This window comes from Xiphophorus hellerii, chromosome 9 (genome assembly GCF_003331165.1).
Source record: "Xiphophorus hellerii strain 12219 chromosome 9, Xiphophorus_hellerii-4.1, whole genome shotgun sequence".
Taxonomy (NCBI): domain Eukaryota; kingdom Metazoa; phylum Chordata; class Actinopteri; order Cyprinodontiformes; family Poeciliidae; genus Xiphophorus; species Xiphophorus hellerii.
The window spans coordinates 7,484,365-7,508,261 of NC_045680.1; the positions used below are offsets into that span (position 1 = coordinate 7,484,365).

At 34.6% G+C, this 23,897-nt stretch overlaps 1 protein-coding gene across 1 annotated transcript; it reads left to right on the plus strand.

Annotated features, from left to right (window-relative positions):
* The first annotated feature begins 15,396 nt into the window (after positions 1-15,396).
* Positions 15,397-23,191, plus strand: LOC116726218 (regulator of G-protein signaling 5-like). Its single transcript, XM_032572832.1, has 5 exons — positions 15,397-15,546; positions 15,956-16,069; positions 17,219-17,280; positions 20,389-20,555; positions 20,716-23,191. Exons 1-5 carry the CDS (start codon positions 15,503-15,505, stop codon positions 20,878-20,880), a joined length of 552 nt encoding a protein of 183 aa, XP_032428723.1. The 5' UTR covers positions 15,397-15,502; the 3' UTR covers positions 20,881-23,191.
* The last annotated feature ends 706 nt before the right edge of the window (positions 23,192-23,897 follow it).

Genomic DNA, 23,897 nt, shown 5'->3' on the forward strand with positions numbered 1-23,897 from the left:
ATGCTGCATGTCTGTGGAAATTAATTAAGAGACTCTCAAAGCGTTTGATCTCTTTCGAGAAACTCTAAACCTCAACCCAACCACAAGCTTCACGAGGACAGATGTCACTAGATCTCATTTCCACAGAAAGAATCCATCCAATCCAGGAAAGAGCATTTTCCTTCACTGCACCTCAGATCTCTGAGTCCTTACCAGTTTCATCCAGTTTTACAAAGCCCAGTTTACATTATTATTAATATTAAGATTCATTTGAAATAGATGCAAAGAAAAGTGGTAGATTTGTATCCTCTGACAACCGACACCGGTAAAAATCTAAGTTTTATCCATATTATTTGAGAAGTGTAATAAATACAACACAATTAAACATTTTTCCCCTTCTCTTTGAGTATATGAATAAAAATAGCACTGGGCCCTGAGCTAACACACGGCTGACCTGACTTCTCCAGACAACAAGTTAAAATCTCATGACTGACCTCAGACTTTGTAAATTTGTCTTGCTTTTTTTTATCTCTTATTTTGCATAAAATAGTACGAAAAGAAAAAAAGGTACATGGAGCCAACATAATTCAAAGTTACATTCAAGCTCACTTGCTCTGTCCATATAAACGAGTAACATTAATTCTGTCTGAAGAAGACTAACTGCTTGCTTGAAGTTTTATAAAACCTTGCCTTTTCAATGACATGATTTTACACAACTGTTTGTTTCAATACATTTCCATATTGTATGTTGTTTTAACTCAAAAAGGTTTACAGTACTTGGATTTTTTAAAATGTGGCGTTTTACTGACATCTAGTGTTTGATGGGTAAGAACACGTTTGAAAGACATCTTTCTGCTTTCTAAATAACACTTTGCAATTTTAAGATTAAATGGAAGACCATATGTTTAATTTATAATTCAAATTCCACTTTATCAGCTAAAATCTATATGATCAATTAAAGGTTTAGACACAATTTAATAAAGGAGACACTTTTAGAGGTTTTTATAATGATTTCTTTTAAAAATTCAGTGAAAATTGTCATATTTCTTTTCCTGTAATGTGTGACCAAAACTAATTTATAACCACACTCATGATATATTTAGGAAATATTATTATTTCTAGACAGCTCTGAGCTAAAACTAAACAAACTAGAACATCATCTGACTATTAATATTTATTAGTTGCTTTGTTTTTTTATATATTATATATCGTTTTGTTTTCTCAGTTTTCTAAATATACCTAAAGGTTACATTTTTCCAGATTGTAAAAGATAGTGTTTGGGTTAACTGAACTCTGTTTGGTTAACCCCTTGTTACCTTCAAAATGTTACCCTCATGATGACACAGGTGTCATCATAACAGTTACGAGGTTTGAAGGGGGTGAGAGGGATATGATGTAAAACTGAATTTTTTGTTTTAGTGTCATATCATGTTATAATATTACTCATACATCAAAAACATACCAGGAGTGTTGCCTTGATTCTTTCATTTATGTTTGAAAAATTCCAGAGTGTTTGGTCGTAGCCATTCAGGGTGCTGTGACGACGTGCTGAAGGTGGAGGATCGGAAAGAGCAGTAGCTTTTTAAAGAGACAGAAGCAAGTTACATTTGAAATATAAAGTAATTACATAACTGAAGATAACATATTTACTTGATTTTGCTGTAAAAAGCCTTGAAAATATATAATATCCCCCTTTACCTACTCTTTACTCATCTTTAGTTGAGGTGCCAATAATGGAGGAAGGTGCTCTATTTGTTTACACAAACATCATTGTCCGATTTGGGTTTTTGAAAAAGTTCATGTTTCATATGAATTGTACCTTGTATAATTGGAATAAAGTTAATGTATATCTGCTCTCTGGGTATCAAATTATGAATAAAATAATAGTTGTTTATATAAAATAATGCTAAGCTAAGAGAAAAATAATTTTGTTAAAAAAATCTTTCACATTTTTATTGTAAGCATACCTTGTTGAAAATACTTTCTTACAGAATTTGAGCAAGATTTTTAATTTTTAATTTTTAAGTGGATTTAAAAGCTGTAAAGTGGCGTGGTTGGTATCACTGTTGCCTTGCAACAGGAAGGTCCTGGGTTCGAGATAGGCACCAGCACCCCTCCCAACCCCGATGGGATAAGGGTGCAAGAAGATGGATGAAATTTACAAGAATATATCTTACGTCCCCCAAACTGGATGTTAAATTCCATATTTATGATCTCCACTAGGTGGCAGCATTTGATTTGTTTTTCTTACCTCGAATATTCCTTCCCTTACCAATCATGCTTTGTAAGGGAAGGAATATTGACTTGTGCAGCAGTTTTCACACACAATGTGCTGGAACAAAGGAACAGAGAAAGGACACACAAAATACATCTCAAACAGAACATAAATAAAAAAAAAATAACTGCTGTAAAAATATGAGCTTCACACAAGAAAAAATAAAATGCACAATTGAGGCAAATAAAAAATTAAGACATAGAAGATGTGACCTGACAAGAGAACATTGGGCCTATATGGGTAAAGTGCAAAATACAGCATGTTTTCAGTCCTGATTCAAAATAAGCAACATTTTTTGCACATTTTTTAGTAACACTTTTTAGGGAGCTTGTTCAACATATGGAGAACATAGAAACTAAGTACGGTTTCCTTTTGTTTAGTTCTGGTCCTGGAAATACTGAGTACAGACGTCTCTGGTGACCTGAGTAGTCTTAATGGTTATCATCAGCATTATGACATTTTCTTGGCCCTTTCAGTGCCTCACAAAACCTCAACAAGATTTTATAATCTAATATTTCACAAATGGCAAGAAGCCACTACAGTGACACAAGGACTGGTATGAAATGCTCCACTTTTGTTGGTCATAACTTTAGAAGTAGAATTTTGGATGAGCAGGAACACAGACAATTAAAGGTAAGGATGAAAAACATGGGAAGGAAACTCACATAAACTGCTGAATCTTCAACTTGAATAAAATCTCACAGGGCAATTTGTTTGGTACAAGATGTTAGTACTGTGCCGCCCCTCCCCCACCACTCACACCATACACTCTGCCATTTTTAATGTTACTTAAATCCCACCTTCCTCGTCTAAATGTCGAAATACATGAAGTTGCTGCCATATTAGATGGTGTTGCCATTGTGGTGGTAGAAAATTGAACAGGTGTTTTAATAAAGTATAATAATAAAGTGTGTATTTAGAGAGCTCAATATTACAGGGAAAACATTTGCAGACTTCTTTTTTAAAACAACCACAACGGAATCATTTTATGTTAGGAGAATATATATTAAAGAAGAAAGCTGGATCTTTTTCTATGCTGACTGTTTTTAACCAATATTTGTAAGCACATACTGCATATCCATTATAGTAGAAGCCATGAACATCTTCATCTGGCTGTGCTTGTACCCCTTGTCCTTGAGATTAAAATAGGTGTTGCTCATGCAGTGCACACAGAGTCCCATACTTCTCATTGGGGATGCAGAGCGACTCCCATCGTGGTCATAAAGACAAGAGCAAACCGGGAGCAGATGACCCAGTGTGCACATTCCTCACTGTCTCCCCCAGGGCCGGACATGTGCAGTGCATACGTACCTCAGTGTGGCCTGAACCTCCAAGGACCTTTAGTCTGCGCCCTCAAACTATCTCTCATATCTAATAAAGACACTGGCACAATATTTGACATGTAGCCTAAATACACCACACACCAACACACAGCTTCACTTTAAACATAGAGAAATACAGAGATGTTATTTTTGAAAAAAAGGGTGCTTCTTTCCAATATGAGAGTTTATTTTACAAAGATTGAATTGAATTGACAAATTCGCACAAAACCTTGAACATAGTATTTTTCCTTCATATTGTATTGAGAAATATTGAGGGAACATTTCATACAATTATTTGATTATTACAGCTAGGAAAAGAAATCAAGACTACAAATTCAGGCACATGAGAGTAAAAGGAGAAGAAAAGGATAAGGAGAGGTTCCATGGTAACCATATTAGATGAGTGGGCAAGAAGAGAGAGACAAGAGTGAAGGGATGTGACAGAAACAGTTGTTATCCTGCAAGCGTGGGAAATCTCCTGGTGTGGGTCCCTGGTGAAAAGACAAAACTGTCCTTTCTGATGACTTTCAGTTCCTCAGGGTTCACATCCTCTTGTCCCCTCAGGACTAAGCTCAGCTCTGAAGGCAAAGCAAGCTGTTGGACATTCAGCTACTGCTTTCCTTAATTGTATAGTATTTAAAATTAAATGTGGTAATGTCCTTGCAAAGTTTTTATAAAGAAATTCTAAAGCCACACATGTTTTGCCATACACTATTTACACAATTATTTAATGAGTATTTTGACCATTCATAATGTTTAGGTACATTTTCTAACTCCAAGTCAGATAAACTTGAATGTTATTCAATGTTAAGATTGTCATTTTAATGAAATATTCCCAACAATACTTCTTTGAATGATGAATAACTTAGGTAGATGTGTTTGGAAAAACCAAATGTATATTATACAAAGTGGATAAAAGTAATGATCAATTAAAAACTAAAACAAATGTGTTTTAATTTTTTTCTCCTATTTTTCACAAGTTATAACCATCTAATATTTATAAAACACAGATATCATCAACTGCATGTTTGTACACACAAAAGAAAGTCAAAGATATCAAAAAAAAAGATTTAGAAAAATGAAATGCAGTAAAATGTAGTTGTGAAATACACTAAGAGAAAAAAAACGCCCTTTTCCTTCGCAGATTCTTGATTAAAAATAAGTCCTCATGCTGGAATCTTCTATATCTCTACAATGTAATTCAGCTTACTTTGGATGGAACTGCAATGTTTCTCCATCTGAGATTGTTTTTGTACTTTTCCCCTACATTCCACCTTTACGCTTTTCTGAACTTCCTAATGTTCTGGAAATGTTTACACAATTTTTAAAGATATTTTTACACAATTTGTGTGTCCTTATAATGTTAGTGGTCATGTATACATTATGAACAGTCTTGAGTAACAAATTTAATCACAAGTTGTTTATCATTGCTAATGTTTACATACATTATGTCCCTGAAACTTTAGTAACAAAGATAACATATTTGTGCAACAATAAACAACCCTTTCCTACATGTCTTATGATTCTGAGAGATCTTAGACAGAATAAAGAGCTCCTTCTTTCTCATTATTTCATTTTTGTGCTGGATTCCTTCAAGATCAGAAAAACACAATTAGTACATCAAGACACAAACCGGGTCAGACAGAAAATAAATGCAGCAATTTGTAAAGTGAGATTAAACAGACAATATCCAGGAAAAATTCAGGCAAAGTAAAAACATTTACTGTTTAATTTGTCCGCAGTTCTATTTAGTTCATAAAAATGCATGATTATGTAACATAATCTGGCAAAAGCCAGTGGTCTGGAAAAGTCTGACAGCTTGTAACACACGTCACATCAGAAAATGAGGACAGTAGTGGAATTTTACCAGAGAAATGAGGACAATTTAATAATTTTTCTTCAAGTATCCATCTTCTGCAGTTCTCTGGATTTGAACCTGTTTGTGCTTCAATATGATATGCATACATATTTAAATGTATGCACATGCTCTTTCAGTTTACAGCTTTTAAGTCTCAGCACAAATTAAAATATATGCCTTAAAGTTAAATAAAAGCGGCTAAAATTTGAAAGTACAATGCAATTAGACAGTTTCTGTCTTTTATTATCTAAAAGAGCAGTATTATGTATGTTCCAGGCTTATAGTGGCATTTAACAGCACAAACAAGTGACTATGTTACCTTGAGTTATAATAAAAATGTTGCATATATCCAATATGACTTAAAAAAAATTTGACTGAGTAATTTGTGTAAATCTTTCTCTTTAAAAACTCCTTTCTGAAACGTCACTTTGTCATCTCTACAAATCACTCTATTAACCATTTAACAACATTTTTCCCAGCGGTACACTCAGAAGTAGCTCTTATAATGAGCGTAGCAGACACAATAAGGTCAACCAGGTGATTGCTAATTGCTGTTGGCTATTCTGAAGGAGCTGAGTGGCGGCGTCTATGGGGGCGGCGGGGGGTGGGGGTGGGGGGGGTGCTCTGTGAGGTGGAAGCTCAGAAACTCCAGCATCGAGGCGAAGATGCGCCTCTAAAAAAGGAGGAGCTACTCTTTGGCCCCTCTCCCCCCAGGCATTTTGCAGAGCAATGTCATTTTTGTGTGTCATTTTACAGGAGATTAAATTATTTCTCAAACATATATGAAAGAATAAAAGCAACATTTAAGGTATGCATTTTTTTTAGGGAATAACATTATAACATGATCTAAAGTTTGAGCTTTATACCATCTTTAGATGACCTTGAAAAGAGTCAGTATTTCCATAATATTGCCCCTTTAAGAAGAAATTTAGCTTCACTATCCTCCACAGTGTCTCTATGTCTGTTTCTGCAGAAACCTCTTGAGGTCACACCACAGCATGAACTTTACAGAACAAACTGTGGTTCTTAACTTATTTTTAGCTATTTTGTTGGCCAATATTTGATAGTACTGTACTGACAGCGGTGTTCATCCAGGACAAATGACCCTGCATTTGACCTGAGAAATGCTTCGATAAACAGAGGAGATTATGATCACCTTGAATGACTGTAAGGTGTGCAAGATTCTGGGCTGTAACATAAGTATCAGTTATGCTTCTGTAAACAAAATGCTTCAACATTGAATTTTTTTTTTAGTGTGCCAATTTCTTTGGTACTTTGACTCTACTCCTCGCACCAAGCTATCCCATAAAGCTGGTGATGAATTGCAGCATTCATTTCTTTTTTTGTAAAACCTCTCACACAGAATGATAATCAGTTAATCAATGCAACTAATTAGTAACATCTGCTTAGCCAGTGGTCTCCAAATTCCAGTGAAAGCAAAGGGCGTTAAAGTTTGGATTCTCACTTTTGCGTTGTTTACTTTTTAGACCTTGAAAAAAATATTATTTATTTTTTATTTAAAAAAATATGTATATATATTTTATCACTATATTTTTACTTCAGTTTTACCTTGTGTAATTCAAGGATGTTACCAATTCTTTTCTTTTAAAATGTTCATTTTCCAAACAGAAATTTTCATAATTGCAAATATACTGGGCCATCTGGCTGTGTCCAGAACTGACAGTTTGTTGATCACCGACTCTATTTCCATTATTAATGTGAGCTATATTCATTCTCATTACTTGATGGCAGTTTCTAAAAACAAGGCAAGAACAAGCAGATGAGGGAAAAAATGCTAGTCTGTAGATTTGCCTTTGATAATATGATTTTCATTTGGAAACTGAGCTCTGCATTTATTTCTTTGAAATTAAAATTTATCTAATAATCTGAATCATTTAAATTTGACAAAAAAGAAAAATAGAATTATGTAATAAGTAAAACATAAGTACAAGTAAGGTGTCAAATGCGCAGTCAGTATCGTAATAATGGCATATAATGTTGAAACTTATAAAGCCAAATGGAGGATTTTTAAGAACAGTTTGCATCACTGTTTTAGAACAGTTTACATAACTGAAAAACTCAAATTTTTTACTTTTAAAACATTAAAATGCAAATTTTACACTGATTACAGAGTTTTAAACTTATTTGTGAAACAACACAGAACTTTTCTAGTTTTCACAAAGCATTGCTACAATTTTGTCTCATTCTTGGTAAGTTATCATTTGGACCATCTTGTCTAGTTTGTTCATTGTACTTTTAGAACCTCATTAACAAGACATTGAAAAATAACAGAGCTAAAACCTGAATTAAAGTTAAAAAATTATATTTGTTGTAAAATGTGATGTGAGCAAGCTTACTCAAGTGTCCATCGTATAAGACATATAACTGAGTATAACTGGAAAGTATGTCTCTGTAAGAGAAAAACTCAGTGCTTTACTAAAACCTTGTTTGAGCTTCCATCCTAAAGCCCATTAGTGGCAAATGCAATAACCCACATGCCTACAGTAAGCAACAGTGAGTGCTGAAGCAACCATCAGTTGCAATTTTGGCCTCCCACCCCATCCTGAAGTGCTCCTCAGTGCATTAACCTTGCCAAAATGTCAACATGACAAACATGAAGTACGTGAGCTCTATAGGAAACAGGCTTTCCCACCACACACATGTTTCTTTTACCAAGGTCTAACTTTGTAATGTTTGATTTGGCTTTAATGTTCTCAGTTTTAAAGCTATTTGGTTTGATTTAATGGCTATATCCTCGAATACCAAATAAACCACAGTACTAAATTAAATGATGTCATTAGCAATGTTTTTTGTGTTTGCTATTTTAACTGATAGGACAGATAAGGAAGCTTCTTGACTGTGAAAATACACAGGAAAAGATTGATGCTGAATATTTTCAATGTTTGTTCAATCTTCATGATTTCACAATGTTTTGTTCAGATTAATATTAATAATTTTACATGTAGAAATGTGCCAGTATTTTTTACCAAAATAGCGCTGGGTTTAGTTTTGAGGAAGTGTGTTATAGAAGCAGCTTAACAAAAGTTCCATTACTAACATTCAGTGCTGACCTTCCAATGGAAAATCCATTTTCTCTCATAATGAAGAATGCCATTTATTTCTCTAAAGCTGGAATGCTAACGGATGCATGAGTATTTTTCCTCAGACTCTCTCCGCTGCTTGTTTAGAGCACTAGTCAGTCGCAGACAAATCCTTGATGATGCAAGAGAAAACAGTCTTTGTAGCCTTACTCGGCCCCGTGTTAGTGCCAGGTTGACCGGAAAAGCCCCAGCAAACAAACAACTTCACAAAAATAATTAATGAAGCTGTGGGAAAAGCAATTTAATTTCCTCTCACTGACTATGTGCATAGGTCTCTGAGGTTCAGCATGAGAACAGAGAGGAAAAGTTGCTCTTAATATAGATTTGATCTGGAAAGCCACAACAGGGAAAATCAGAGCATGAAGATAAAATTAAATTAAATTGAATCTACTGAATGTGTCACAGCTTCATTGTTTTTATTGATGACCTTTGTCACTCACCACCCTCCCTCCTTTCTTCCCCAACACTTAGGATGGATATATCATATCGTGGAGCATTCACTGTTGTTTTCATTAGCTCTAGAACACAAGTTTGCCCGTAGCTTAAAGAAATTCTATGGGCAAACTCCCAATCTCCCAATATGTTGTTGGACAAGATGTAGAGTATACACCCTGCATGGGCTGCTAGTTCAAAGGGCATCACAGATAAAACGTTCATGAAAGAATACATCTCAAAACGGAGTTCGTTGGGTATTACTAAAATCTTTATCATTCATCAAAGACAACTACAATAAACTATGCAATAATCTCTACAGAACTGAGTAAACCACAGGGTTACATAAAAAATGCAAGATGGTAATCTGATGCTGTGCAACAATGTTAAAGCCATGGGGTTGTGTTAATGACTTTAATTCACACAAATGCAATATTAGCCTTTATTTGCTGAGTATTTAGTACATGGCTGCACTAGCTATGTTTGGGATTTAAACTTTGATTACTAACTCTTTGATGAAAGAGTTAGTAATTTGCACAAATGTTTTTAATAAATTCAGACCTGGGTTAGTAAATTGGTTTGATTGTTTGTTTGTTTTTACCCAGCAGTGCTCCAAAAGCTCAAATCCCACAGAATAATTTTAACTAGTTATCAGAATTAATAGCAACTTCTGTACAAGTAAATAAGTATGTATTATACAATATACAATAAATCAACCAAAATATATTAGATACAGACGATAGGCACAGAAACAAAACAAACAACAGCAAAAAAAAAAAAAAACAACAACACATTATTAAGCAGCATACCATGAAAAGTCTTTTACAAAATTCCAGCTTTATCTGAAAGCTGGAATTGCAAAGTTTTGTTTCTGGATGCTCGAAGTACTGTTATAGGTCTCAAAGGAATCCCATTTCCTGTTACTAATTAAATAGCTGTTTCTGTATTTTGTTGAGCTGTGTCTTCCAGTAAGGAATAATGGTCAATTGGAGGAAGCCCTTGACCTTTCAATTTGTTCATAGCTGCAGGTCGCTTGTAAGCAGAGTAAGCAGAGAACTTCCTAAAAAATGTCCAATCTCATTGCCCATTTCTGTCCGATTGTGTGTTTTTTCTTCAAGCTTTGTATGATTCAGGCAAAACAGGCTAAACTAATATTAATTAGGGGTCTTTCTGCACGGAGTTTGCATGTTCTCCCTGTGCGTGGGTTCTCTCCAGGTACTCCGGCTTCCTCCCACAGTCCAAAAACATGACTGTTAGGTTAATTGGTCTCTCTAATTTCTCCCTAGGTGTGAGTGTGTGTGTGCATGGTTGTTTGTCCTGTCTGTCTTTGTGTTGCCCTGTGACAGACTGGCGACCTGTCCAGGGTGAACCCCACCTCTCGCCCAGAACGTTGGCTGGAGATAGGCACCAGCAACCCTCCTGACCCCACTAGGGACAAGGGTGTTAGAAAATGGATGGATGGATGAATATTAATTAATATGTCAACTGCTCTTTACAGATTTATAAATATTTAAGCCTCATTTCTACCTTTATAAATCTATATTTCTATTAAGAAAATCAATAAAAAATCTTACAACCATAATCTATTTTCTGGCTTATTTTCTAATTATCAGTACATTTTGGAATGCACTGAACCCTATTTTATTGGGAAATCCTATCAGGTTATTATTATTATTGTTGTTATTGTTATTATTATTATTATTATTTTGCTCAAGTGTAGACATAACCATGATCTTTTGCAATGTATGATGAGGGGCATTGCCAAAGAAATTGCAATCTCTGTTGGAACCAAAACTTTAACAGTGTGCGACATTGGAACTCCCACAAACTTTTGAAATGCTAAACATAACCAATCTTTTGTCAGTGTCTTCAGCTTTGATAGCCCACAACCATACCAGCAGACAAAATAAATGATTCAAATGAAACATTCTTTTTTAGATGTAGCAATAAATACATTGCATTAAATTCAAAAAGTTGTAACAAAAACTAGGTGTTTGTTACTGTAAACACAATGAAAACAAACTTAGTTTACTGTCTAATATCTGTTCTGAGTTCATATGTTTTGGAAGCAATTGAAGAAGTTATTCATATGTGTTTTCAGACAGAAGAAACAGGTATAGTGAGTCGTGCTAAATATGAATTTAAAACCTTTAAAACTGTATGACCTGCACTTTTGTATTGCATCCCAACTCAATGAGTTTATATTGACTTTAGAATGCTTGTTGACACCAGCCAACTACTATTTCATGGGTTAAACTTTTATTGAGCCATTTTGAGTCAATTATGTCTGAAAAACAGATTTTATTGAGAGTTCCCTACTGTCACATGTCTATTCTCAACGTTAATTTAGATAAATAAAGCCTCTGTCAACATCATAAACAAAGCACCCGGTTGCCAGCTGTTACCAGTTTATTTGAACAACGGTCCAGCTCTTGCCATTAGCTTTAGCGTTCATTCACTCAAAGGGCTGTCCCTTCCTGAACCTTTGCTTCCAGGAAATTCTATAAAGAAAGCATAACTCCCTTCTCTGCATGTGCCGTCTGCAAAGGAAATACAAAAGCGGTCACAAAACGGAAGCACTCCTCAGATTTTCCAAGTGAAATTTATTCACACATCTGTCTGTCAGCATAGTGATGCAAATTATGATGTGCACAAACTTTTATTTTTTATTCAAGGTTACCAATATGAAAACAGGACATATACTGTATGTCCATGTAATGAGCAGCATTGAGCCAGATGCAAGGGTGTAAACTTTTTATGTGTACAGAGGTACTTTGTACTTTTTGAGATTTTGCACTTGAAATTGGAGACAAAATGTAGAAAAAAAAGCTTGTTCACATTTATGTGCTTTAGGGATTCGCAGTCAACCTACAAGAAATGAAAGAAGGTGTATGAAATTACCTGTAGACGTTTTGCACGCTCCTGAGTTAAAGGACACCTAGTCACCCTGACATTTTGTTCAATTTTTATAAGTGCTCCTGTTACGTAATTGACAAGAGTCTATTGTCTGGCTACAGAACAGGCAGTGCTGGAATAGGCACTTTCCCCAACAAACCACTGTGCCCATAAAGCTGATCCCCTTTAAGGCTCAAGGCTAAAAATCATGACTAATAAGACAGGCAAGGTTCATTTAAGAAGCTTGAACTTAAATCTTATTGCAGGGTCCCAAATGTTCTCTAGACAGGGTGTTGTTTATTAATCTGTTAGGAGAGTTAAACTGTGTGAAATTAGAAATTTTCCTAGGTTGTTCTGGCTCATATGTTTGGATTTACATCTCATGGATTTTATCCCTGAAGCAAATTTTAAGGACAGTTTAATGCTGTGTGTTGCATATAAATTAACAACCCAAATAGAAAAATCACCTGAAGTGAGTGAGAGGTTCAGTACATCTGATGTCAGAAATAAGCAGTGAATGTTACAAAATTAAAAAAAAAAAGTTGTTGAATATTTATAGAAGATATATGTCCATGTAATGAGCAGCATTGAGCCAGGCTCATCTTCCTTTGTTTCCTAAAAGCTTGATTTTTTTGTCTGCCCTCAGTTGGCCGGAGACACTTTAATTAAAAAAACGTTACAAGAAAGATTAATGAGTTGCATCTTAATAAAGTTGGGGCAATGACATACTCAACCAACACACAATGAAATTTGACATCAAATATATCAAAACCGCTTTTTAATAATTCTGTTAAAGATCAAAATGTTTATTGGCTTAGAAGCTGAGAGATAATTGCTTTCTCGTTTTTATCTTTGTTATGAGTAGCACTTTCAACCAAGATAATATAGCTCAGTAATGATATAAAGATAAAAAATAGCCGAGAGACCAATGACTAACAACACTCAAATGTGCTTGTCTTGTTTCATTAAAAGTAACAAAACACAAGTCATTTTAAAATTAAAGCCATGTAACGTAACAATCTCGGCCATTAAACCAGACTTTTTAAATTTGAGATTTTACATTTACACATTCGTTAAACAATATGTGTAATTGTGAGAAACTTGTAATTGCTTTGCTATTCTTGATTGTAATATGTCAAATGAAAACCATTTTCCCCTGACTAGCAGAAATGTTTTACTTGTTTTATAACCAACGTTAAAAATGGGCATTAGAAGGAAAATCTTATCCCTTTTTTCTAGTGCTGAAATGAGACATTAATTTACTTATTTGTATTTTAGAAAAGAAAGTTCTAAATTTCATAGAAGTTCTGCGAAAGATTCAATGTATTACTTATTTTGAAAGTATTTAAGAATCTAAATGTGGTAACTGATTAAGTCATGACATTTCCATCATGTTGTGAAAAAGAAACTATGTTGATTCAGTTAAATGAAAAGTGCTGCTGTCTGAAAGAAATGAATTAAGGTCTACATTTTATTAAATAATGTCAAATATTAAATAAAAAGTGTACCATAGTTTGCCATTCAGAGTGTAAGAGACCTTCCAATATTTAGTGAATATCAGGATATTGATACATTTCCTGAATCATTTTATGCAAATATATTTTAGGTTGAATTTTAGATGCTCATCAATCTTGAATTTTACAAAACTTAATACATTTAGCATTTAGGATTATATGGAAGCTCTTCGGGATTATTTAAGATGAATGCTGAGTTGCTGAAAATGGGAAGGAAATTTGACATGATCTCACAAACTTCAAGTGAAACCCTTTTGACCTGTCTTTATACTTTAACTACATACCAATCATTCTGCTTACAGTCACCACATGCAGCACATCTATCTTGCAACCCAAAATATGCTAAAGGATCTAAAAAGAAATTCATGAAGCAGAAGAAAAAAAACATGAAAAACTAAGTCATAGAGATCTATTGTTTTAGAAATGTTTTTGGACTCAAACAAACTGCCGAGATCTTCTCAAATGGGGAAAACATTGATCAGTGTTAAACCTTCTCCAACCTTCCAAGAATTCCAGTACTACATGAAGTCATTATCCATTCATACACACAATCAAGCATTTTATGGTAGTAAGCTATATTGACAGAAACCAAGGATGCCATAATCTGCCCCACCAGGCCCTTTGACCACCAGCTCCAGGCGAGATGGGCATTAGAGGTGAAGTGTCTTGCTGAAGGACACAACGGCTGAGAAAACCCACTGGTTACAGGACAAATCCTTACTCACTTGAGCCACTGCCATCCCCTTCTCACATTCAATGAGTGTGTCCAGTAACTAATGAACGAAATAACGCACAGATGTTTATGTGCTTGAGAAGGCTATGAATTATTCAGGGAAGAGATCTTATTTACATAGTTTAATGCTCCCTTCAATATAACTTGAGTCACTTAGGTGATGTAGAAAAGCCTGAAGACATGCATGAACACAGCCACTATCAGAGTCAGAGGACTGGCAGGATTAGATTAGGTTTTTCACTCTTTATGAGGAAGTATTCTAAAAATATTTTTACTTCCAAACTGGCAGATATCAAAATAAATACTGTTGAAATTTTGAGAGGTTGAATGTCACAGAAAGCAGAAAAAAATAATCATGTGCTCTGACTGATGTATGAGACCAATGTATCTGGTCAAATCAAAATGGTTTGCATCAACAGCACACAACACTTCATGAGCAGGATTGATTTCTTCCTTGTTTAACTTCTTCAAAATGTTTGATGCTTTAAAGTGTTCGAACTTCGCATACTTGACATTACAAAGTGTTTTACGATTTGATTATTTTTAATAAAAAACAATTTTTTTTGGTAAAGATATTTTTGCATTTCTTTGTTCATTAAATTAGATTTGCTAAATTCTGTTCTTAATTATGTTTTCTTAATTGTCAATATGCAGTTAAATACGATTAAACCACTGTTTAACCATGTTTGTTTTTGTAAATGAGTAGAAACACTGGAAGGAAGCGGCTGAAGACTGCAGGATACAATCTATGTGACGGTGAGATTGGGTGAAATTATTTCATGTATTTCTAAAATAATTATATCTACATTTTAAAGATGGAGAGGTAGTCTAATTATAAGGAAATATTTTATTGAGAGAAAGAAAAAAAAGAAAAAGTCTAGTAAAATACTACACATATTGAGCTCTAAACATATTCATGTATACAGTCATGTAAATCACTTTGTTATAATTGATTCTGAGGAAGTATATAAAAAGTACTCTATAAATAAAGTTAGTTTAATAGTTAAATAAACATTAAATTGTGCAATTGTTACAAAGCATATGTCTTGCACAAGAGGTAAAATTGGAATAACTAACATTAGTGCAAACTAATTTTGTTTCTTTATCCCGCAGAAGTGTCCAGGAGATTTTAGCTAATTGAAACCTTTAGGTAAACACCCATTCACTTCTGAAAACCCACCCTTCCTCAGCCAGGATGCTCAGCTGCCCATGCTGTAGACATTCCAGTCTGATTGGCTTAGCTGCTGGCCTCCGTCCCAAAGGGCGTCTGTATAAAAACTCCCCAAGTGGCGAAACCCGGAGACAGACAGCAAACAAAGCTCAAGGAGACTTGCAGAGGGCTAACAGGAAATAACAATTCTCTTCTAAGTGCTGCAACTGAAAGCGTCTGAAAATGTGCAAAGGATTAGCTGCATTACCTCAAACTTGTCTTGAAAGGTAAGATCGTTATTCACCTGTTTTTAACTGTGCAAAACAAAATGTAAACTGTGTTGTTACTCTGGGTACTAAAAAGTTTTGAGGAAAGTTCAGATCTGTTTTTTTTTTTTTTTCTGTCTCAGATTAACATCTTATCCCAAGTATTTTTTTCTGGTTTTATGAGGCTCTTCAAATTATTTTTTTTATTTTTTTATTTTTTAACAACATTAAAGTTAATATAAATTTTTTTAAGTAACTTTTGCAACTACCCGAGATCAACACAGTCTGTTTGTCTACTACAGCTTTATTAGACATTTGGTTTCAAACAACGTTACTAGCACGCTGGCATGATGGTGATTTATATCCCAAGGACTTTTTCCAAGATGTCAAACCAAAAACGTAACATCTGCTCCTGATTTGCCTAACCCAGGGCCAAAGAGATCAAGTCAAAGTTGGGAGTTTTGCTTCAGAAGCCTGATAATGCTATCGACCTCATCATCCCATACCCGGAGAAGGTTGACAAGAAGCCGGAGAAGCTGCAGAAGTGAGTGTTCTGTTTTGTTCTACAAGACTAATGATTGGCTGTGCCTGTTAGGTGGCCTGTGTATTGCCTGTTGCCTTAACCAGATAAGTGAAAGTGAAGTGGAAGAACAGAGCCCTGAGCATTCACAAAGAGGTGCTGATCAAAAGAGATTAGACGTGCCCAGACATTGATTTGGCTCAGATGTCAAATGCTACAAAGCAGATACCTTGGAGAGATTTCTAGGAGACAAAATTGTGTGGGAAACATTCAACCTTGCTTTGTTTGTTTGTTTGTTTTGTCTTTCCTTTGCCTCAACTCTGTTACGTTACAACCTTGTAAGTATTAAATATTTTTGTACTTATCTTAGCTAAATTGACAAGAAAAAACATCAAAATTTATCTCAGATGTAGTTCCTTAATGAGCAATCACGGAACTGGAGTGCTCAGATAAACACAGGCTGTTGAGTCAGTTAACAACTTACAGTTCTGCCGCTAATCTTTCCAGATGTATTTAAGAGCTGAAGCTCTGAAAAACTGTGCAGAAAACAGAGCATAGAGAGGGCAGAAAGGCCACAGCATTTTAAGATCAAACACAAACTTAGGTATCCATTGTACCCCTTTTATCTTGTTTTAGAGATTAAAGTCAGAGTTGAAATAGTTCTCGTGAACGCACACTAAATACCAGATGGAACCTGCTTTGGAGAAATGTTTCCCAGAGTTTAATCAACTGGAAGAACATATCTGAGGTTTGAGTCTTTGTGGATCTAAAATATATGCACTACATATGTGAATATTTATGTCATTTAATTATTTTTTAAAAATAAATTCAGAATTTCCTTCTGAATCTGCACATTATATTTTTAATTGTGTGTTTTTGGATAATATCACCTTGGTGCTTTGTTGAAAGTACAGGCACTAGATTCAGGCACAACACTTAAGTGTGGAAGTTGAGACATCTTTCCAAAACCAAAATTTCAGACCTGTCCTCCAATGCTTCTTTTTTTAATTTTAAAACTCACATCTCACACTGATCTATGGTTTCTCAGCAGATTTTTCTTAAAATTGTACTCCAACTGAGAAAAAAAACAAAAAACTACAAATTTTACTAAGCACCCCCACCACAAATATCCATAAATTCAATACTTACTTCTTTTTTTTTTTCTCCATGCAGGCCTACTCCTGAGGAGGCTGCTCAGTGGCGTGAGAGTCTGGAAGGAGTCCTGAACAACAGCTGTAGGTCTTGTTTTTTCCTTGATCTCTAACAGTGGCTATGTGAGTTACTGTTAATTTTATTTGTAACCACAAATAGATTTGTAGGAAAAAATTATGTCTCTTTAAAAACAAGTATTGCAAGTAGTGTTTTTAAATTGTTTCCCAAAAAAACATATTGGTATATACTGGTTAATAAAGACTTTAGGTTTTTTTTTTTTTTTTTTTTTTTTTTTCCTCATGATATTTTCTCCAAACTGTGTGACTTGCATATTCAATCTCAACAGTTTTGGTGTCTGAAATCTAGAAATTGCACATAACACAGCAATTTTAAAATGACATAGTGCAGCATTCGGGTTTGAGTTGTTGGGAGTGCAGCCAAGCAAAGATGCTGCAAAAAGCATCATTATTTTGTTCTATACACACCATTACACAGAATCTAGAGCAACATATATCTAAACAGAATATACTCCTTTCCTGATGCCCAGTGTCTATCTTATTTTAATCAGGTTCAGCACACCAAGCAAGGCTTGGTTTCCATAAACATTTTACAGCTTGTGTGGTTGTTTAAAAACCTGAATGACAGTAGTTAGGATTGAAATTAGTTATGAAAAATATAATGATGAGGATATTTTTCTTTTAGTATCTCATCGAAGTAAGTTTGCTTAAGGTTTACAGGACTAAAAAGAGCAGTTTTTCAATTTGTGAGTGCAAAAATGGTCCAGTAATGAAAACGTTTAAAATCTAGATTTGTAACCAGTTCATGTATACTTTTAGATCCAACCATTTAAATAAATTTGCATGTGCAATTGATCAAGTAGCTTAACATCTTCAACAACTAACTGTATAAGACAAAACTTGGGTCAATGTTTCAAACAACTGAAAGCTCAATGTGGCTCAATGAATTGTGTCCACTGATGAGCAGCTGGAAGGAAGAAAGCAACTTTTTGAAAAGTAAAAAATTCTGTGTTATTCTAGTTGTACTATGAAAACAGGAACATAATGATGAAGAAAAGAAGAAAGCTTTAGAAACTCTTATTACTGGGCAACATATTAAAATAATCAGGCATCTGTTGTAGCAACATTCACTCCATGCAACCACCCAGAAAAACACAAAAATCAGTGACTAATTCTATGCATAGTAAAGAGCCTGCAAAAAAGCAATCCACAAGGAAATATTTACATTGGAATAAGTTTAAAGATGATGTTAACACCGGAGGAGTTTAGGTGCCAACCTAAACTAGGAGAAATGTCAGCAACGCTCTGTGGGGGAAAACACATTTATATTCTCCGTGCATACCACAAGCAGACATCCTGCTCCACTGTTTACTTCACAAAGTGCTCAGAAAGCCTAACCGGTGAGACGGATGATTACCTCTAACAGTTAATGGTATTTATCCATACATGTAAACTATCCTGCTAATAAGTCACTTGTGTTAAAACCACATAGAGATGTCACTGAACAGCTGATTTGTGTACACTGAAACATTTTCTCTGAGGAGGTCAGTGGGTGGCAAAAGACCTTCCTAAGTGACTTCTTTAGCACAGTTTGAGGCTCAAAGATATATTTGTACAGCCTTTGCATGCTTGAGTTAGTCTGTGTATGCACTTATGGCCGTGCGCTTAAAGCTGCCCAGGAGGGTTACTCGTGTGTTGGTAACATCTCTAGGGAGACATCAGACAGAGTCCACAGGGCTGATTTATATCTCATTTGCTGCTACCCACTGTGTCATGATTGTTTAATGACTTTCCATCAACATTACTAAAGTAGCTCTTACAGAAAAATTATATTTCTTTCACTTAATGTTGAAACCAACCAGTAATAAGAATAAAATCTAAATTCTGCTGACACAAGTGTTCAGCTAACCAGTCTTTAATTTTTGATACACAAAGTGTTCGTCATTTGTGCCTGTGAATGTGTGCGTCCTCGTATGCGTGTCCTTGTACTAAAGGTCTATCAAAAAAAAAAAAGGAAAAGCTGAAGCTTGATTGCAACTCAGAGCTATTTTGGACCAAGCCAGCCATTTAGATGGAAGATAAAAGCCTAAGGCCACAGCAGAATGCTTATCATCTGCAACACCGGCTTGTTCAGACAATGGGAGCTTTCACCAGCATTGTGTGAAACCACAATAACCTTGGCTGAGATGCGTGGATCTTATACTTTGGGATAACCACAGTGCATTTACTTTGAAAGTTACAAATCGTTCCTGAAAGTACATAGTTAAAATGCAATTCTTTGAAGTAACAAGTAAATCTTCCGAACTGGAAAAGAATGCAGTTCATGCATTCAGCAATAATAAGTATTTTTGGTAATCCATCTCACCTAAACATGGAACGTTTTGTCTTATTTAATGTCAGACAATGATTTAAAAAAAAAAAATGTGTTAGGACAGTGCAGTTATTAAGAACAACCATGTTTTGGTGTCATGTTCATTTGAATTAAGTGAAGAAAACTGAAACTTCTTTGGGGAACCTTTGGACAAAGTAAATATATTTTGGTAAGAACAATGAGACAAAACACTTTACACGACATTAAACTTCTGTCATTCTATGGAATACTCTCCCAAAACTTTGAAGTCTTCTATATGTCTTTCTAGATAACACAAGAGTCTGTCATTTTTTTGGTTGACAATAATTTTGGCCCTGGTGTTTTCCTTTAAATGCTCTTTTTTGCCCAGTCTCTTTCTTATTGAGGATAACTGATAACTTAATGTTTGGCAAATGAGTCCATCATGCTCTGAATGTTGGTTTGCTGTCTTTTTCTCCTGGATTAGACTGGTAGGCTGGCCACTCCTGGGAAGGTTTATCATTGGTCCAAGTTTTCACAATTGTTTGCAATGCAATACAGTTCCAAAGCCTTATAAATGGCTTTCTATAGGTGTCTATTAAATGTGATAAGTAGAGGTTAAATAGATAAACAGAGGTTATATTTAAGTAATTCCTTTGTTCTATAAATTCAACTAGCAACCAACCCAAAGATTTTTAGTTTTTTTTTCCTCTTGTGATGTAATTAATGTGGCTGAAAACTGATATGCTTTGTTCAAGTGTCATGTAGATGTATAGTTAATGCTTAAAGCAAATCTATTATTGTGTTCTCCTCATTGATTTTATTAACACCCCTGTCTTTGTCAGACGGCCTGGCTGCTTTCCGCAGTTTCCTTCAGTCTGAGTTCAGTGATGAAAACATCGAGTTCTGGATGGCCTGTGAGGACTTCAAGAAGACAAAGAATCCTATGAAGATGACTGCCAAGGCCAAAAAGATCTATGAAGACTTTATCCAGTCAGAGGGACCCCGAGAGGTCAGAGAATGCCCATTCCTATGTCATAGTCTATAATATAATATTCTACATTAATAGAATAGGTTATTTATATTGTACATGACCATTAAGCAATGTTAGACTTTATCCATGTCTGTTTTATTTTCTGCTAACTCCAGATTTTATAACTGTTCCTCAACAGGTGAACATTGACCACTTCACCAAGGATGTGACCCTGAGGAACCTGGTGACTTTGTCATCTTCTACCTTTGATCTGGCTCAAAAGAGAATTTATGCCCTGATGGAGAAAGACTCCTTTGGCCGTTTCCTCCGTTCTGACCAGTACCTGGAGCTTCTGGTCAACTAAGCCAATAAAGAGTCCAGGAAGGTGGAGAGGTTTCAAACAGCAGCTGATTTGTAAAAATGAAGCCAAATTCACATATTTGATTCAAGCAAATATCTATAAAGCACTCCTGCATAGGACTGAGTAAAGAATTTAACTAATCTCAAAATTAGGTTTCAAAATTTGGCTCTAAATTGATATAAAATGACAAACTGCATCTTGAAACAGCCCCATCTTTCCACATAACACATGTTCCTGAATTTCTATCTGAACTGGAGATTTTGGGGAAGTTGATTTAACCTGTTACTGTTAAAGTTTCCCCTGGTATATTCGTCAGATGTATCTCCTCAATATTCAAAGTAACTGAAACAAAAAAAGCAGGAACATTTTCATTTTTCAATTTGCTCCTTTAATTTGGGATGAGAAAATATCTGAATACACTCTAAAAAATTATCTGTTACATCTGTCAAAATTGATGAGATATTTCAAAAGTTGCTTTGCCACAAATCCATCAATTTTTACCTTAGAACTTTAAGTTCTAAAACTTTCTACATCAATTATTTTGTTTGTAAACATTTATAAAAAAAACGAAACGATGACGATGGCTTAATCTTATTAGGAAATAGTTGCATCTTCAACTAAGCCTTGAGATTGTTAGTTGGTTTAATTTCAGAGCAAATAATTAATAAAATAAGTAATTTCACAAAAAAAGACTACGGTATATGCATGCAAATTGACAAACATTATTATTTTCATTCTTACTGACCAACAAAATTCCTCTTAACAGATAATGGCCAGTTTAGAAAGTCGTCATGAGAAAAATGCATTAAAAGTTTTCTAAAACTGAAAGTATATGACTATATCATGCTTATGTGATTTTAACAAGAAGCCTCAGTAAACACATATGTTACATATATTTTAGTATCTGGGAGAGAAATGAGTCATTTATCTATAAGAAAGATATGCAAAGGAAGCTGTTGCAAGTCAAGGGCAAAATCATTTAAAGTCCTTTGTCATCACAATTTACTTACAAGTATGAAGCTGTATTAGTGCACAAATATGAATTTTCCTGTTTCTCCACATAACTGTTTCACATTTCCATTATTAGCACACTTGGATTATTACCAAACCCACCTTTTAGTTGTAATTCCTCCTGTGGGAGCAATTCATGAGAACAGTGCTGCTTAGCTGGCCCAGTGGTGCAACCCTTAGGTTGCCACTAAAATGTAAGTCGCTAAGATGGGAAAATCATTTAGGAGGGAATCTCAATTTTATAAATGGTATAAACAGAGTTGTGGGTTTATATGAAGAAAGTTATTTTTATTTTCCCATGTGATAAAACTAAAGTTTTACTGCAAGTATGCATACCAGGTTCCTAAACGGTCCAGTTAATAAAAACATGGGAGAAGGAATTTAAAGGTTTGCAGCACTTAATAATGCCACGCCATGTAGACAATTATTTTTGCAAATCCACTTATTACAAGTTAACTTTAAGACTCAAATGAATATCCACAAGAGAAACATTATCAAAAATACAAATCCTGTAGTTTTTTATTTTATTTTTTACAATTATCTCCATCATACAGCATTTAAACCACAAGTCATCAATTTTTTTAAGTCACAAGAAATCATAAATCACCCAGGTACACTTGGTCAAGATAATCTGATATAATGGAGAGGTTGTTGTAAGAGTGCAATGTTTAAGTGTAAAGTGTTTTGCAATGAGTTGATTATTGACAAATGTATTCATCATCAAATGTGATTATATGTACTCTTTTTTTTCATTTTAAATTTAGAAATCATTATATTTTAACCACCACTGAAAACAAATCTATATTCGATATATTCAGCATTTTAAGCCCTTAACATGCCAAAACAGCTCACTAATGTCAGATGGTATATTTTAAAAAATATTTTCAAGTCACTAACTGAATTTTAAACATCCTATATTCTGCACTAAATGACAAGTACAACAATTATCCAATCATTTTGGAGAGAATTGGCTACATGGTCTATAGGAGCACAGATTGACCAGTCTGGTAGTTCAGAATCCTAGAACTACAAGCAGAGAAATCCTTGGAATATCATAAAATATACAATGTAAGAGCTTTAATAATGCTGAATATATGCAATTGCATGTAGCCTTGCATGTATGTTTTGTAGTGGATCACATAAAATATATATAATGCATACAATTGTTGAAGATGCATTTATTTATATTTGTAAATATCTATCTAAGTTATTCTAAATACAACAATGGAGTCAATGATTCTTTTCATGGAGAGCTGCAGAGAGCTCATAGCATCTTTCTACTGTTATAAAAACAAAATTTGACTTTCTTTTGTCACTTTGTTTTTCTTCACTAGACAACTATAAAGTTTTGTGGATTCAAAGACTTAATTTTTTGTCGTGGGGATGAAAATGTTATAGCAGGTTTGGAAGACTTAGTGAGCTGATCTTCAAAAGGAAAAAGCAGATATCTTAAATAAAAAAACATAGAGAAGAATTTTAAGGCTATTGTTCCTCTGCAGGTAGACGCCAACATTTACTCTCAACATTTACAAGGAGACTAAACCTAACTTGTTTCTAAATGAATGTCAGCTGCCCCATAATTATCAAAATAGTAAAAGAGAAAAAATTCAATGTCTTTTGCAAATTATATGACAACCTTAGACGGAACCTAATGAAATAAATTAAACACCTCCTTTAGTTTTGTCTAAATGGTGGCCTGAACAGAACAAAAATCAAAATCTGCACATAGCACAATGTTGCATGTAAGAAGTACGCAACTCAAACGTCAGTGAGGGTTTGAAGAGCAGAGCGGAAGCAGATGCGACTGAAGAACTGGCTGTAAACAGTGTTACAAGTTCCAGGGACGCATCAGTTACTACAAGATTTCTTGGGCCTAATGGAAAAGGTCACATACTCTTAGTCCCCAAAGGAGGTCGATGACTATCTGACCGAAACTTTGTTTAGCTGCAACATATACAGTACAGTGACATATTTCCAGAAACCTGGTAATGTGAAGTCTTAAAATTATG

Excerpts from the sequence above, each read along its gene's own strand:
- LOC116726218 (XM_032572832.1), top strand. The coding sequence starts at position 15,503 with ATGTGCAAAGGATTAGCTGCATTACCTCAAACTTGTCTTGAAAG. Across the intron at positions 15,547-15,955 it reads CCTCAAACTTGTCTTGAAAG|GGCCAAAGAGATCAAGTCAA; the intron begins GTAAGATCGTTA and ends TGCCTAACCCAG. Across the intron at positions 17,281-20,388 it reads AGGAGTCCTGAACAACAGCT|ACGGCCTGGCTGCTTTCCGC; the intron begins GTAGGTCTTGTT and ends TGTCTTTGTCAG.